Source organism: Pelodiscus sinensis, chromosome 19 (assembly GCF_049634645.1).
Source record: "Pelodiscus sinensis isolate JC-2024 chromosome 19, ASM4963464v1, whole genome shotgun sequence".
Lineage (NCBI taxonomy): Eukaryota > Metazoa > Chordata > Testudines > Trionychidae > Pelodiscus > Pelodiscus sinensis.
Window position 1 is genome coordinate 25,675,865 of NC_134729.1, and position 15,515 is coordinate 25,691,379.

The following is a 15,515-nucleotide window of genomic DNA, read 5'->3' on the forward strand; positions in this document are numbered from 1 at the left end:
CTCTGCACAGCAGGACTGGGCTATGCAGCTACTGATGTTGGCTCGCCAGTGGCAGCCTGTGATGGGGCGAAAGGCCAAAGAGACGCCCTCCCAGCAGGCTAGAGTGGCTGTGGAGGAACCAGCCAATCAGGAGCCAGGAGGGACTATATCAGTAGCTGCAGGACTAGCGGTAGCTCTGTTGCAGCCCAGAGCTGGAGAGGAGAAGGTGAGGGGTGCAGGAAGAACCAAGGACCGCTCAGGATGTGCGGTCACACAGCAAGGCCAGAGACCCGCTTCCCAGCCCTTGCTCGCTCGGCCCTCTTTCCCAGCCCAGGAAGCCTGGCAGCGGGAGGGCAGGAGGGGTTCCTGCTGCTGGGGACCCTCACCCCCGAACTCCCTGGCTTAGGGCGCTGCAACGTGCCCCTCGCCAACGTTTGCCCCCCCCCAAACCCCTGGCACAGCTCAGGGATGCAGAGCAGGTTGCGCTTACCGGATCCCCTGACGGGGCACATTTCGGGGGTCTGCCCGATGGCCCAGCAGCGCCCGGAGTCGCAGCAGCACTGCATCTTGGTGTACTGGCCCAGGAGCTCCCCGGCGCAGCGCCCGCCGATCAGCGCCGAGAAACACGTGCCAATCCGCTGGTCTGCAACGAGCGGCACAGAGAACTCGGTAAGCACCTCTGCCATGTCCATGCTATCTGGTACTGCGTCCCCCGCCCTGGTCTCCCTCTGTGGAGTGTTTCCTCGGTCCCCTTTGCGTCTCTAGCTGGACTGAGCTCATTCTGTGCCTCGGCCTTTCGAACTTCACCCTACGCGCCTCTGCTCTCTGCTCGTTCACCTCTGCACTTGGATCCGGTTTCCCCCTTTTGCACCGCTCCCTTCTGGCGCTTAGATCCAGCCATGCGCCCTCCACCCCTCCCCCGTGGGAGAGCTCGCTCCTGCGCCCGTAACAGCGTCTCCGAAAACCTGCCCACTCCCCGGAGCCGTTTCCCTCTCCAAGGAAGAAGCGTGTCGGTCAATGAGCGAAGCTCGCCAGGCGGTGGGAACGGGCCCAGCAGATCTCTCGCCCCTGCTGGCCTCCGGGCGCTCCTCCGAGTGGACCGGTCCCTGGCCTTCAGCGGAGCAGGCACTGACACTGCACCCAAGCTAAGGTGGATGGCGCCTGCGTGGGGGCCAAGGCAGCGCCGGGTTCAGCCTGGCTGCCCTGGGGGCTAACCCTGCATGGGCTGCTGCTGCTGCACAATGACATCACAACCCCTCAGCCAATGGGGACTGTGCTCCTGCCCTCGCAGTCACGGGGGGGGGGGGGGGCGTGGGGAAAAGTCTGCCAGAGGCTCCCGGGCGGGTTCTATGAGCCCTGTGAAAGCTCTGCCCATGGGCCCGGGGATGTGGGGCTCAGGGCTGTGCCTGCCTGGACTGGCCTGCAGTGAGAACATGCCCTCTCAGGCACAGTTCAGTGTGTCTGCCCCTTTGCCGGTCTTACGACGCGCACTAATGAGGGGCCAGTCCCCTCAGGTCGGGCGTGCGGGGCTGGCCAGCAGGCGTGTAGCGGCGCCGGGGTGTTTGATCTGTGGCCTCCATGGAACCGGCGTCTCTAAGCGCAGCTCTGGGACCAGCGACCACTTCTTAAGGCCAAAGCGGCGGAGCCAACCGGGCCTTTTGAGTGGCACGTTCTCTTAGCGGTTGCACTGCACCGGCTTCTTGGGCACGGGGCACAGACCCGCCATGGGGGGCGGGAAGGGGGCAATTGCCCTGGGTCCCGGCGATTCCAAAGGGCCTGGAGCCCCAGGCCCTGTAAGTCACCACTGCAGCACCGCATGGCATGCTCCTGGCGGCTCCGGGGGGCACACTCTGGGTGGTGGGGGAGCTGGCATGGCACACTGAGTGACCCAGCCCCGCCCCTTCCAGAAGTCAAGTCGCCCCTGTGCCCACCTTGCCAGGGGGCCCCACCTGGCTATTGGCTCCCTTGCCCTGGCACTTCCTCTGGCAAAGGAGGCGGCCGAGGGAGCAGGGCTAAGGGCTCGGGAGAGCCGCCGGGCTCAGACAGGGCTCTGGTTGACTTCTGGAGATTCTCTACATCCTATACAGGGACAATCTCATGAGAAACGGCCCAGTGACTAAGAATCCCGCTCAGCTCAATCATGTCACAGCAGGCAGCTAAGTAGTGACAATCTGTTAAGTGCCTCTACGCAAATGCTGTAAAGCTAAATACTAAGGAGGTGAACTGGAGCATCTCGTATCCAAGGAGGATATTGCTACAAAAGGCTCCGCAGAAGCTTGGTGAAACGAGGACAATCCATGGGTCACAGTCACACAAGATGCAAACCCATCGGAAGGACAGAACAGGTGGTGCCAGGGGAGGGCACGATATGTGAAAGTGGAGAATCAAATGAAGTACAAATCTTAAATGAACCATGGAGTCTGTCTGGCCTGGAATTCCATGCTGGAATAATAGGAACATGGCAGTGGGGCTACATTACCCACTCCCTGAGCAGGATGGTGACAGTGACTGTGAATTGCTAAGGGAGACGAGAGAGGCTACAAAACTAAACCACTGGATAATAATGGGGGATTTCAACTCTCCCGATAGCCTGGGCACACGTCACCTCAGGACGGGATACAGGGACAAAGTTCCTTGACACATTAAATGGCTGCTTCTTGGAGCAGCTGGTTCCGGGACCCACAAGAGGAGAGGCAAGTCTTGACTTAGCCCTAAGTGGAATGCAGGATGTGATCCAAAGGTGAATGTAGCTGGACTGCTTGGGAATAGTGACCACGGTATAATTACATTTAACATCCCTGTGGTGAGGAAAACCCCAGGGAAGCCTCACCCTACAGCATTTAATTTCAGAAAGAGGAAATACACGAAAACGAGGAGTTTAGTTAAACAGAAGTGAGAAGGTGCAGTGCCAAAGGGGAAATCCCTGCAAGCCGCGGAAACTTTATCGATATGCCATCAAGAGAGGCCAACGGCAATGTCTGCTCCAAATTAAAAATCAGTCCGAGGCCCGGAAGCATGCCCCGGTGGCTCCGTGGCACAGTACGAGAAGCAGTGAGAGGCGTAAAAGCATCCTTTAAAAAATGGATGTTAAAGCCTAGTGAAGAAAATAGAAAGGAGCATAAACTGTGGCCAGCACTGTGTAGCAATACAATTAGGAAGCCCAACAAAGGATTTGAAAGCAGCTAGTCAAAGGGTATGTCTACACTGCAAATAGTGTCAAAATACTGTCAAGCTGGAGGACTTCTTCCTCCAGCTCCTGTAACCCCCATTGTGCGAGGAGGAAGGGAAGTCGGAGGAGGAGGAAGCGCTGTGTAGACACTCCCTATTTCGAAATACGATACGCAATTGACATTGCTCAGTTTGCGTAGCTTATTTCAAGTTAAGCCCTGTGCGTAGATGCACCCAAAGACTCAAAGAGCAAAAAAAAAGAAGAAAAAGAGGCATGTCACAAGCAGAAGGCTGCTAAACCACCCGTGTGGCCGCGGATGCTCAAGATGCTAAAGGAGCCCTCAGGCCCATTGCGGAGAAACTGAACAAATTCTTTGCACTGGGCTTCACTGCAGGAGACAGAGAGGGAGAGTCCCACACCGAGCCGTTCTTTTCAGGTGTCCCAGACAGGTGTCAGTAGAGGCGACTGTGGAACAATCTGACACATGCAATAGCCATTAGGCACCGGGCCCCTGTGGCATTCACCGAGTTCAGGCAGAGCTGTTCTGGGAGGGGCACCCTGGCCTTCAAAGCAGTTTCTGTACCGAATGACTACTGGCACGCCAGTCTTTAGACAGGGCTCTGGAGGTGAGCCTGGCAATTACAGACCTGTAAGTCTCGCTGCAGTGCTGGGCACATCACCAGCCTGCGCTGCGCTAACCAAAGCAAAACCCCTCCGGCCGACTAGGGTGAACTGAGTCCTTCCCTGTGAAATCTGATGCCCCTATGGGCACCCCACCAGAGGGGGCTGGGCCAGGGAGGAGGATGGGGGGGGCAGATTCCTGCAGGTTCGGGCAGTTGGCCTGTCCCACCCTGGCTACGTTCTGTGCAGGTAGCTCACGTCAGAGCCGAAGCGGGCAGGCCTGCCAACGGGGGGAGGCAAAGGGGCCAGTTGCCCCGGGGCCCAGCAAGTAGCCGTGGCGGTGGCCTGAGCTCTGGGCTCTTTCAGTTGCAGCTGGAGCACTGCATGGTTTGCTCCGGGCAGTGCTAAGGGCTGGGGGGAGGGGATGTGCCATACTCCGGGCAGCAGCGAGGGCTGACAGCCTGGCCCCGCCCCTTACTCCCTTGGCCCCGCCCTTTCTGGGAGCACAGAGTTGCCCCCCACACCTTCTCCAGGGGCCCGTGTGGGCTGCCAGCTCAACTGAGTGCAGGGATGTGGCCTGGGGCTGGGTCTCTCACCCCAGCCCCCACGATCCTTCCCCACCTCCCCTAGCTCCCGGGAGTCTGCGCAGTGACTGTGAGCAGTGGCGCCGGAGCAGAGTGGGGCAGGGCCCACCGCCCACCCACTTTCCCCAAAGCAGACAGCCCCTTCCCCTCCTCCTCCCCGAGGCCAGAGCTGGAGCTGCACAGAGGGGTTGAGAGCTGTCTTTGCCTGGGACCCCACCTCCTCCAGCCCTCCCCACAGCTGCCTGCATGGCTCTGGGTGGGCCGGGGGGGAGAGGAAGGGTAGCGGGGGGGGGCCTCGGGACCCCTCCACTTTTGGGAAGGCTCCGGCACCCTTGGCTGAAATGGAACTTCGGGCAGGAATTCTGTCCTGATGCCCAAGGAGAAACAGTCCAGCAATTTCTCCCTAGCGCCAGCCAACGAACTACAGAGCTGCCTCTGAACGCAGGGGGAGATCAGAGCACGGCCACGTCCCAAGTGCCCCCCAAGGAGAGATTAGTTTGAAAACTGTTCTTTGGAAAGTCTGTTTGCAGCACACACGGGCCGGCAGAAGAGTTCTGGAGGCACTGGCAAGAGACCCTCGAAGCGGAATGTTGGTGAGCCACAGCGCCCCAGAGAATTGTGTGACACGTTGAACCTCTAGAAACCGGAACTCTGGTCTCGCAACAGCCGTGGTTCGGTTCCAGGATCAGCGCGTCCCAGCCCTGGGGGCAAGGCCCCGGCATAACCGGCGCATGGCTCGGCTGGGCAGCAGGAGGCGGGAGCTGATACACGGCTCAGCTGTGCTGTGGGTGGGGAGGAGCCCGGTGCACGACATGGCTGGGTTGCCTGGAGAGGGGAGACCAGGCAGGGGGTGTGGCCAGCAGCAGGAGGGGGGGGGGTCAGAAACGACCTCCCCTGGTCCGGCAAAATCCCTCACCTGGGACCAGTCAGGTCCTGAGGCTGCCGGACCAGGGAGGTCCAACCTGTGCTGTGTTCCTTGTGGCCACAGAGGGAACTGGATTCTTCCATCTAACACAGCCGAGCGGCCGCTCCCCTTCACAGCCAGTGTCGCACGGCCTTTCCAAAGGACAGCGGCTGCTCGCTCGCCGCCGCCTCTCGGGTTGCCAGATGGTTTCAGCAAAAATGCCGGACACACGTGACATTCCATCACAATCGACATTCCGGCTTATTAGAAAACACCCGACAGTTCTATTAGCTCATTTCTTTTTCCTCAATTTGTTTCCCGAACACAAAGCTCAAATACTGGACTGTGAGGTTCAAAACGGGACACCTGGCGACCCTAGCCACCTCGCCTTGCCCAGGCAAGACAACGGAGAAAGCCGAGCCGCCCTCACCCTGGCTGCCCTGCCTAGCGCAACACTGCTGCCTGCAGCAGCGCATTTAAATCCTGCCTGAAAACGATTTACCTTCGTGAAAAACAGAACCCCCACTGCAGATACCCAGCCCTCAGCAGCCAAGAGTCCCAGATCCCAAGGGCAGAAGGAGCCTCTGTGATTGAAAAGGCTCCCGTGTACCCAGCAGTTCTGCTCAGTGGGCACGAAATACTACAGCCAGTTCCCGCTCGGAGCGCTGGCAAATCGCGGCAGAAGTCGGAGCGGGGTCTCAGACACTCGCGCTTGACTCTGGATCCATGGGACTCTTTCATGGGGGCCACGTTATCTATCCATCCTCGCAAACTCTCGCTGACGCCGGCCCCGGGGCCCCATCTTCCCACACGCTGCCGAATGAATGAAACTCTCCAAATCAAATAAACAGAGCTTTCCCGTCTGGAATGCGAGAAGGACCCCACACGGGCGTCTGCAGAAGTTGCCAGAAAAAATACTGTCTGTCCCAGGGCCTGTCAGTCAAGGAAATGGCTCGATCCAGTCACAAGCCACCAGACCCAATTAAGCCTGACGCTATTTTTAACCCTGGGGGATCCTGGCTCTATTTGTGCAGCATTTCATGAAGCGTCTGACAAGTGGGAAAGGCAGGGCATGTCTATACATCTCATCTAGAAAGCATGCAACACACGGACACGCACAGACACGCACAGGCCACACGTGGGAGCTAAGGCAGAAAGGAATTTCATTCTCCTCAGAACCTGTTGGCCCCTCTTGCAAGGCGATTCCAGGGTACTTTCCATAATGGTTGCTTTGCTGTGACTCAGACGTCGCCCTGTACAGGGTGACAACAAGGCTACACTTCTGATAGCAGCAAGAACACCATGGGAGGTGAATGGGGAAGGCTCACGGCAGTTTGGGCTGCATTCAGAGGAGCGTTGCCAGCAGATCCAGAGAAGTGATTATTCCCCTTTATTCGGCTCTGGTGAAGCCATAGCTGGAGTGCTGTGTCCGGCGCTGGGCCCCCCACTACAGAAAGGATGTGGACGCATTGGAGAGAGTCCAGCAGAGGAAAACACGAATGCTGAGGGGGCTGGAGCACATGACCTACAAGGCAAGGCTGAGGGATTTGGGCTATTTAGACTGCAGAAGAGAACGTTGAGAGGGGATTTGAGAGCAGCCTGCAGCTCCCTGAAGGGGGGTTCCCAAGAGGCTGGAGAGAGGCTGTTCTCAGTGGGGGCAGGTGGCAGAACAAGGAGCAATGGGCTCAAGATGCAGCGGGGGAGGGCTAGGTTGGATATTAGGGAAAACGATTTCCCCAGGCAGGTGGGAAGCGCTGGGCTGGGTTCCCTAGGGAGGGGGTGGAATCTACATCCCTAGAGGTGTTTAAGTCCCAGCCTGACCAAGCCCTGGCTGGGCTGATTGAGTTGGGTTGGTCCTGCCTTGGGCTGGGGGCTGGACTCAGTGCCTCCTGAGGTCTCTGCCGCCCTGGGGTTCTAGGGGTATGTCTACACTACCCCCCTAGTTCGAACTAGCGGGGGTAATGTTGTCATACGGAGTTGCAAATGAAGCCCGGGATTTGAATTTCCCGGGCTTCATTTGCATAAAGCCGGCCGGCGCCATTTTTAAATGCCGGCTAGGTCGGACCCCGTGCCGCGCAGCTACACGCGGCACAGACTAGCTAGTTCGGATAAGGCTTCCTATCCGAACTAGCTGTACGCCTCGTGGAACAGGCTACACGCGGCACGGGGTCCAACCTAGCCGGCATTTAAAAATGGCGCCAGCCGGCTTTATGCAAATGAAGCCCGGGAAATTCAAATCCCGGGCTTCATTTGCAACGCCGTATGACTACATTACCCCCCCTAGTTCGAACTAGGGGGGTAGTGTAGACATACCCTGGGATTCTTTGTCCAGGTTCTGTGGCTCTAAACCCGAGGAAATGAAGTGAGCTCAGTAGCATTTCCCAGGCTCTCCCGCAGTGAACTCGACTGTGTCGTTTCCATGCCCCCAACAGTGACCCCAGCTCTGCCTCATTTGTCTTCATTTCAAACCCCGGCGGCTTTGCTGGGCTCAGGGTGAATGAACTTCCAGCGCTGGGAGACAGATTACGCACTTCATCTCCCGTCCAGGAAGCCGCCCTACAGCGACGCGGTAATTGGAGAGCTGATGTGTTTATCCAGGAAACTATTGTCTGTTCCGGAGAGAAATGGACCATCCTCTATTTACACGGGTCAGGACAGAATTTCCATCTGTTCAACAACCAGGATTCACTCCAGACCCTGGGAGTTGGATGTGGGACAGGACCTAAGTGTCGGAAAATCTCCCTGAATTCATCAGTTATGCTGTAAAAGGGGCACAGGGAGCAGCTATGCCTTGGATGATTAATAACTCCTGCCCTCAAGAATTAGAAAAACCATCCATCCCCGTTCACTCCAAACAGGATCAGCCCAGCAAAGGCAATTCAAAAACCGTTTGTACCGCGGGAGACATTGTCTAAGTAAAGCAGCTCCAGCGAGCAGTTCCGATCCCCGGGACATGAGCTGATTGTGAATCACCTCGGCCAGAATCTCGCCCGATTTACGTCCGGGTAAGACCTGTCTCCCTCCCAGCCCCGCTAAAAAGCACTCGGGATGGCTACCAGGAAACGGTCGTGCGGCCTCTAGCGCACGCCGCTGGGGGACTGAGTTCAACCAACTAGAATTAATGGGATGTGAGACAGGGCCCGGGGCAACCTGATCGACCCCCCAAGAAACCCAAATCTCGATTCCACCCCAAACGCTAGCGGCTCCCGTTGCCTTACACGACTCGCGGACTGTCTGCCTGTCTGTCCCAGTCCGTCCCCTCCGCTCACACACGGCACCCGTTTGCCTAAACACCTGGTGCTCAGAGCTCCAAGGGAGTGGCACACGCTGGCACTGGCCGTGCACGCGTGAGCTCTGCATGCGGACGGGGGAGGGAAGAGGTAGCGGGGGGGGGGGGGGGTCCAGACGCCCCAGGAGTTATTTGGTGCCCAGAAATCTGCCCGGGGAGGGAATGCAGCTGCACAGGACGTGAAGTTCTGTGGCAGGAATGCACCTGGGGAACGGCAAGTGTCACGTCTGGCTCCTCTTTGGGGCTGGCCCGTTGTGTGGGGCACTTCCCTGGGGGGTCTGGCACTGCTGGGGGGACAAGGCAAGCACTCCCTATGGCGTGGACACCCCTGGCCAGGGCCAGCTCCCTGCCTGCCCACAGGCCAGTGGGTCCCACGAGCTGGTGCGCGACTGGCAGCCACGTATGTGCCACTGGCTGGGCAGGTGGGATGGGTGGCTGCATGTGCCACTGTTGCGTAGCCAGGGTCCCGCGCCACTGCAACACGTCTTCCAGCTGGCGCTAGCGCTCGGCCTTCTGAACGTAATCGAGAGGTTCCCACAGCACCCCAGTGCTGAGCTGCAGGCCCCGCCCGCTCACCCATGCAGCGGGCGCCGTCGGGGCTGGTCATGAAGCCGCGCGGGCACGTGCACACGTAGCTGCCTGCCGTGTTGGTGCACTCGCCGCCGTCGCACACTCCGGAGAGCGCAGCGCACTCGTCCACATCTGGAAAAGAAGAGGCCACTGGGTTAGCTCTGCAGCAGGGACGACTGGCACCAGCCTCTCCTGACCTGCCCCACGGTCAGCCCTGGGATTCCAGCTGCCGCCTGCACTCGGGGCCTGGCTCTGCCACCCGTCCGGTTGGTTTTCTTGAGCTGGCGCGTTCGTAGGGACGGCCCCTTTACTCCCCATCCCCCTCGTGCTGCATGGCCCGTCAGTACGGCTCGCCTGAGAGCGGACCAGAGGAAGGCCAGGAGAGAGGCTAGTCGGGGATTTCCTGGCTGACGGCCGGCAGAAACCTTGGGCTGCCCCACAGCACCAGGGGTGTGTCTAGACTACCTAGTTTTGTCGACAAAACTATACCAGCGTCTACACTACTGCTGAGTTCTGTCGACAGAACGTCGACAGAACTCAGCAGTTTTGTCGACGCTGGTAAACCTCATTTTACGAGGCATAACGCCCTCTGTCGACAGAAGGTGTTATTGCCTGTAACATTGCATCCAGACTACGGAGTTCTGTCGACAAAGCAGCTTGCTTTGTCGACAGAACTCAATGTGTCTGGACGCTCTTTGTTGACGGAAGTTTTGTAGACAGTATCTGTCGACAAAACTTCCGTCGACAAAACACGGTAGTCTAGACGTACCCCAGGAGCTCCCGCTCAGCCGGGCAGAGCCACCCGGGGAACAGCTGATGTTCAGCGGCTTCGCTGTGCTTCTCAGCCTTCCGGCCCCACGCCCTGACTGACGATGCCAACAGAGACTGCTTTGGCCTGAAGGCCGTGCAGCATGGAAGGGCCATGGAAGCTGCCCTGTCTCACCTCCTGCCTTCTCCTGGGAACACAAGGGCCTGAGAATCAGAGAATCGGTGATTAGGGTTGGAAGAGACCTCAGGAGACCGTCCGGTCCAGCCCCTGGTCCAAGCAAATGTCCCCACCAGATCAGTGGCAAATGCCGCCAAGTAACGGAGACCCAATTCGGCCCTCGGTGCAACTGGCACATGCTTGGACCAGGGGCTGGACCGGACGTCTGCCAGCCCTTCGTGCCAGGAGGGTGCACAAAACACAGGCCAGGCGACGCCTGGGGACAGGGAGGAGCCTGGAGATCCCCAGTTGCTCCCGGGGTGAGAAACCCTCCAAAGGGACCAATCGTCAATTGCTGGGCAGCCCCCGCCCACACTCAGCGCAGCGGAAGGCGCCGGAGCAACCAACCAGCCTGCTCTGCCCTGCCCTTCCGCCCTCCCCCGCCCGCTGCGCCCGGCTCTGTGCTCCAAGGCCAGGACCTGATTCTACATGGTCCAATCCCCCCAGGCCAACACGGCTGGCCAGCCCCCGCCCCCGCCGACAGCCTGCCCCTACCTCCGCCAACAGCCTGCCCCTACCCCCACCGACAGCCTGCCCCTGCCCCCGCCGAAAGCCTGCCCCTGCCCCCGCCGACAGCCTGCCCCTGCCCCCGCCGAAAGCCTGCCCCTGCCCCCGCCGAAAGCCTGCCCCTGCCCCCGCCGACAGCCTGCCCCTACCTCCGCCGACAGCCTGCCCCTACCCCCACCGACAGCCTGCCCCTGCCCCCGCCGAAAGCCTGCCCCTGCCCCCGCCGAAAGCCTGCCCCTGCCCCCGCCGACAGCCTGCCCCTACCCCCGCCGACAGCCTGCCCCTGCCCCCGCCGAAAGCCTGCCCCTGCCCCCGCCGAAAGCCTGCCCCTGCCCCCGCCGACAGCCTGCCCCTGCCCCCGCCGAAAGCCTGCCCCTGCCCCCGCCGACAGCCTGCCCCTGCCCCCGCCGAAAGCCTGCCCCTGCCCCCGCCGAAAGCCTGCCCCTGCCCCCGCCGACAGCCTGCCCCTACCTCCGCCGACAGCCTGCCCCTACCCCCACCGACAGCCTGCCCCTGCCCCCGCCGAAAGCCTGCCCCTGCCCCCGCCGAAAGCCTGCCCCTGCCCCCGCCGACAGCCTGCCCCTACCCCCGCCGACAGCCTGCCCCTGCCCCCGCCGAAAGCCTGCCCCTGCCCCCGCCGAAAGCCTGCCCCTGCCCCCGCCGACAGCCTGCCCCTGCCCCCGCCGAAAGCCTGCCCCTGCCCCCGCCGACAGCCTGCCCCTGCCCCCGCCGAAAGCCTGCCCCTGCCCCTGCCCCCGCCGACAGCCTGCCCCTGCCCCCGCCGACAGCCTGCCCCTGCCCCCCTACCTCCGCCAACAGCCTGCCCCTACCCCCGCCGACAGCCTGCCCCTGCCCCCGCCGACAGCCTGCCCCTGCCCCCGCCGACAGCCTGCCCCTGCCCCCCTACCTCCGCCGACAGCCTGCCCCTGCCCCCGCCGACAGCCTGCCCCTGCTCCCCTACCCCCGCCGAAAGCCTGCCCCTGCCCCCACCGACAGCCTGCCCCTGCCCCCGCCGACAGCCTGCCCCTACCCCCGCCGACAGCCTGCCCCTGCCCCCCTACCCCTGCCGACAGCCTGCCCCTGCCCCCGCCGACAGCCTGTCCCTGCCCCCGCCGACAGCCTGTCCCTGCCCCCCTGCCCCCGCCGAAAGCCTGCCCCTGCCCCCGCCGAAAGCCTGCCCCTACCCCCCGGCCCGCGCCGACAGCCTGCCCCTGCCCCCCTACTCCTGCAGACAGCCTGCCCCTACCCCCCCGCCCGCGCCGACAGCCTGCCCCTGCCTCTGCCCCCGTGCCCCCGCCGACAGCCTGCCCCTGCCTCTGCCCCCCTGCCCCCGCCGACAGCCTGCCCCTGCCCCCCTGCCCCCGCCGAAAGCCTGCCCCTGCCCCCGCCGACAGCCTGCCCCTGTCCCCGCCGAAAGCCTGCCCCTGCCCCTGCCGACAGCCTGCCCCTGCCCTCGCCGACAGCCTGCCCGACAGCCTGCCCCTGCCCCTGCCCCCGCCGACAGCTTGCCTCTGCCCCTGCCCTCACCGACAGCCTGCCCCTGCCCTGTACATCTCTGAACACAGCCCCTCAGCCCTGGCCCTAGGACAGACGTGCTAGAACTCGGAGCCGCTCTCTCTAGGTCAGAGGGTTCTTGGGTCCGGGGCAGGGGCCGCGCTCGCTGTCCCTGCGCCTGACTCCACCCCGCAGGGAGGGGCAGATAGTGGGACAGCCCGCCCCTTTCCCAGACCCAGCGAATCACAAGGTGCGAAGAGACCTCGGGGTATTCGAGTCCAACCCCCTGCTCCAAGCGGGACCGACCCAACTCGGGCGGGGGTGGGAAGTCCCAGCGGGTCTGTCTACACTACAAAGTTAATTCGAACTAACAAACGTTAGTTCGAATTAACTTTCATAGGCGCTACACTAGCGCGCCGCTTAGTTCAAACTTAATTTGAACTAGCAGAGCGCTTAGTTCGAACTAGGTAATCCTCATTCCACGAGGATTAAGCCTAGTTCGAATTTACTAGTTCGAATTAAGGGGTGTGTAGCCACTTAATTTGAGCTAGTGGGAGGCTAGCCCTCCCCAGCTTGCCCTGGTGGCCACTCTGGGCACCACCAGGGAAACTCTATGCCCCCCTCCCGGCCCCGGACCCTTTAAAGGGGCACGGGCTGGCTACGGTGCCCGTGCCAGGTGCAAGCCTGCCAGCACCCAGCCGGCAGACCCTGCACCTGGCACGCCATGAGCCAGCCACCCGATGCCCCCCCAGCCCTCCCCCTCTTCCCGGGACCAGGCTGGCGGCTCTCGGGAGCCTGGCCAGGACTGCAAGAGGCGGGCACCCGCCTGGTCTAGTGCAGACATCGTGGACCTCATCTATGAACTCCGCACTAGGCACAGGAAAGTGGCCGGCTAGGCAGGAGAGCTGCCAGCCTGGCCACCCAGGAGCAGGTTTGCATGAAAATCAGGGTGGTCCGCTGAGACCCCCGACCCTGAGCCCTGAGCTTAGAATGGCCGTATTGGGTCAGACCAAAGGTCCATCTAGCCCACTAGCCTGTCTGCCGACAGCAGCCAACCCTAGGGACCCTGGAGGGGATGGACCGAAGACAGTGACCAAGCCATTTGTCTCGTGCCATCCATCTCCAGCCTTCCACAAACTTTGGGCAGGGACACCACTCCTACCCCCTGGCTAATACCACTCCATGGACCCAACCTCCATGACTTGATCTAACTTCTCTTTAAACTCTGTTCTAGTTCTAGCCTTCACTGCCTCCTGCAGCGAGGAGTTCTACAGGTTGACTCTTTGCTTTGTGAAGAATAACTTTCTGTTACTAGTTTGAAGCCTGCTACCCATTCCTTTCCTTTGGTGTCCTCTAGTCCTTCTATTATGGGAACTCATGGAGAACTTTTCTTTATGCACCCTCTCCACACCACTCTTGCTTTTATAGACCTCTATCACATCCTCCCTCCGTCTCCTCTTCTCTAAGCTGAAAAGTCCCAGTCTCTTTAGCCTCTCTTCATATGGGACCTGTTCCAAACCCCTGATCATTTTAGTTGTCCTCCCCTCTCCCAGCCTCTCTCTTCCCCTCTCCCACCTCCTTTTCCCAGTCTCCCCCAGTTTTGTTCATTAAAGAAAGATTCTATTTTTAAACACATGTTTTCTTTATTTTGTACATCAGGAAGGGGGGCTAGGGAAGGGTAAGTGGAAGGAGGTGAGGGAGGAATGGGGTATGCGCCCCCGATGGGGAGGACTGGGCTGGCTCTGCGGGCTTCTGGGGGTGGAAGCTCTCCTGCAGCCCCCCAATTTCCCCCCCTCCCCCCGGATGGCAGCCTGTGGCAAGTGCAGCTGGTCTGATGGCCGAGTGCTGTGATGTTCCGCGTGTGGGTACTCAGGGCACTCCAAGCCAGGACTGGTTTGCAAGCGGGGAACCCTGAGAACTGTCTGTCCGGGGTGGGGGTCGGGTCCCTTTAAGCACAGCCCTCGGCTAGCCTGAGACAGCATCTCCATGCTCTAAGTCCTCCTCTGATGCCCTGCCGGCACTGCTTCCGGCCATCCTTAGCCCCGCGTCAGGGTCCACTCTGTGTGGACATGCTAGTTCGAATTAGCAAAACGCTAATTCAAACTAATTTTTTAGTCTGGATGCGTCAGTTCGAATTAGCGCTGTAGTGCAGACATACCCAGCCTGACAAAGCCCCGGCGGGGGAGTCAGGGCCGGTGTGGGGGCCGCGCTCCCCCCTTGCACAACAGGCCTGTGGCGACTCACCGGGTTCTGGGTGCCCTGGAGCCCCAGCCATGGCCCCAGCCACTCACCCTGCTGGCCTGCCGCGGCGGGACGTCAGCATGCCCGGCCCCTCCCTTACCTTGCTATTAATGGCCAGCCGCCTGGGGGTCTGTGATTGCCGACAGCCCTCTGGCTTCCAGCACATTCCTCCGCTCTGACCCGGGCTCCTGGTGCGGGGCGGAACCAGCCCATTTGCTCGCCAAAATGGCCCAGGACGCAGGTCTGAGGCCAGCAGGGTCCGAGGGAGGGAGGTTCAATAGCCACGGGCAGGGCAGCTTTCGCCCGGTGCCCTTTGCGCCGGCCTGATGTTCGCAGAGCTCCCCAGCCAGCCCTCTGGCATTTCGGGGAGCCTGGGGGAGAGCCCCCCCCCCAGTGGTGTGTGCCCGGGGCTCCGGCACGCATGCGAGGAGAAGCAGCCAGGCGACGGTGAATAGCTCTGCTGCACCACAAGAACCGCGCCCAACCGCTGCCCACGGGGCTCGCTCCTTGCACCCCCAGAACTGGGCCTTGCGCCCCAGGCTGGCTGTTAGCAGCGGCTCACGCCGCAGACAGCAGCTGGAGGGGGGGCTTTCAGAAGGGGGCAACATCCCCCTTTCCTCCCCGACGGACGTGGCTTCGTCACACCCCTCGCTGCGAAGGGAAATGGACCCTCCGGTCCCAGAGCCACTCGGGCCATTCGAAATCGTGGTTCCGGTCTGTCCACAAAGCACCTCCCTTGTAACCGATGGGAACCCCACGAAAGGGGTACCCCTCCCCCCCGGACCGACCCCAGCTGCACCCGGAGCACAGAACTTGTGACTCTCCCCCGCCCTTCCTCTGCACAGCTGGAGCTGCTGGAAAGACCCTTCCCAGGAGCTGAGGGAGGCAGCTCTACAGGGGATGGAGACTGCTCGCCGGGCCCGCGGCTGTGAGTTACGCCTGCTGCCCCTGGAGAGCGGGGCTGCGGCGATGGTGGACGAGGCTTTGCCAGCTGCAAGCGGAGACAGGGGAGGCACCTCCCTGCAGCCGGCGGGGGGAACCACCTCGCTTTGCTGCCGACGGGCGAGGCACCCTCCCCTCGGTTCAGCCTGCCCCGTGGGCCCCGCAGTGCTCAGGAGGGTCACTCTACATTTACCTGGCGTCACAGAGCTGGGTCTGCCAGGGGCACGCCC

The 15,515-nt window shown here is 61.4% G+C and overlaps 1 protein-coding gene across 1 annotated transcript in view; it reads right to left on the minus strand.

Moving 5' to 3' along the window:
* The window catches only part of FBN3 (fibrillin 3), a 169,618-nt gene that overhangs the window by 89,076 nt on the left and 65,027 nt on the right, over positions 1 to 15,515 (minus strand). Inside the window, exons 9-10 of the mRNA XM_075903143.1 lie at positions 9,123 to 9,248; positions 470 to 622 (exon numbers count right to left, since the gene is read on the minus strand). Coding sequence (XP_075759258.1) covers positions 470 to 622; positions 9,123 to 9,248 — 279 coding nt within the window. The remainder of the gene's footprint in view (positions 1 to 469; positions 623 to 9,122; positions 9,249 to 15,515) is intronic.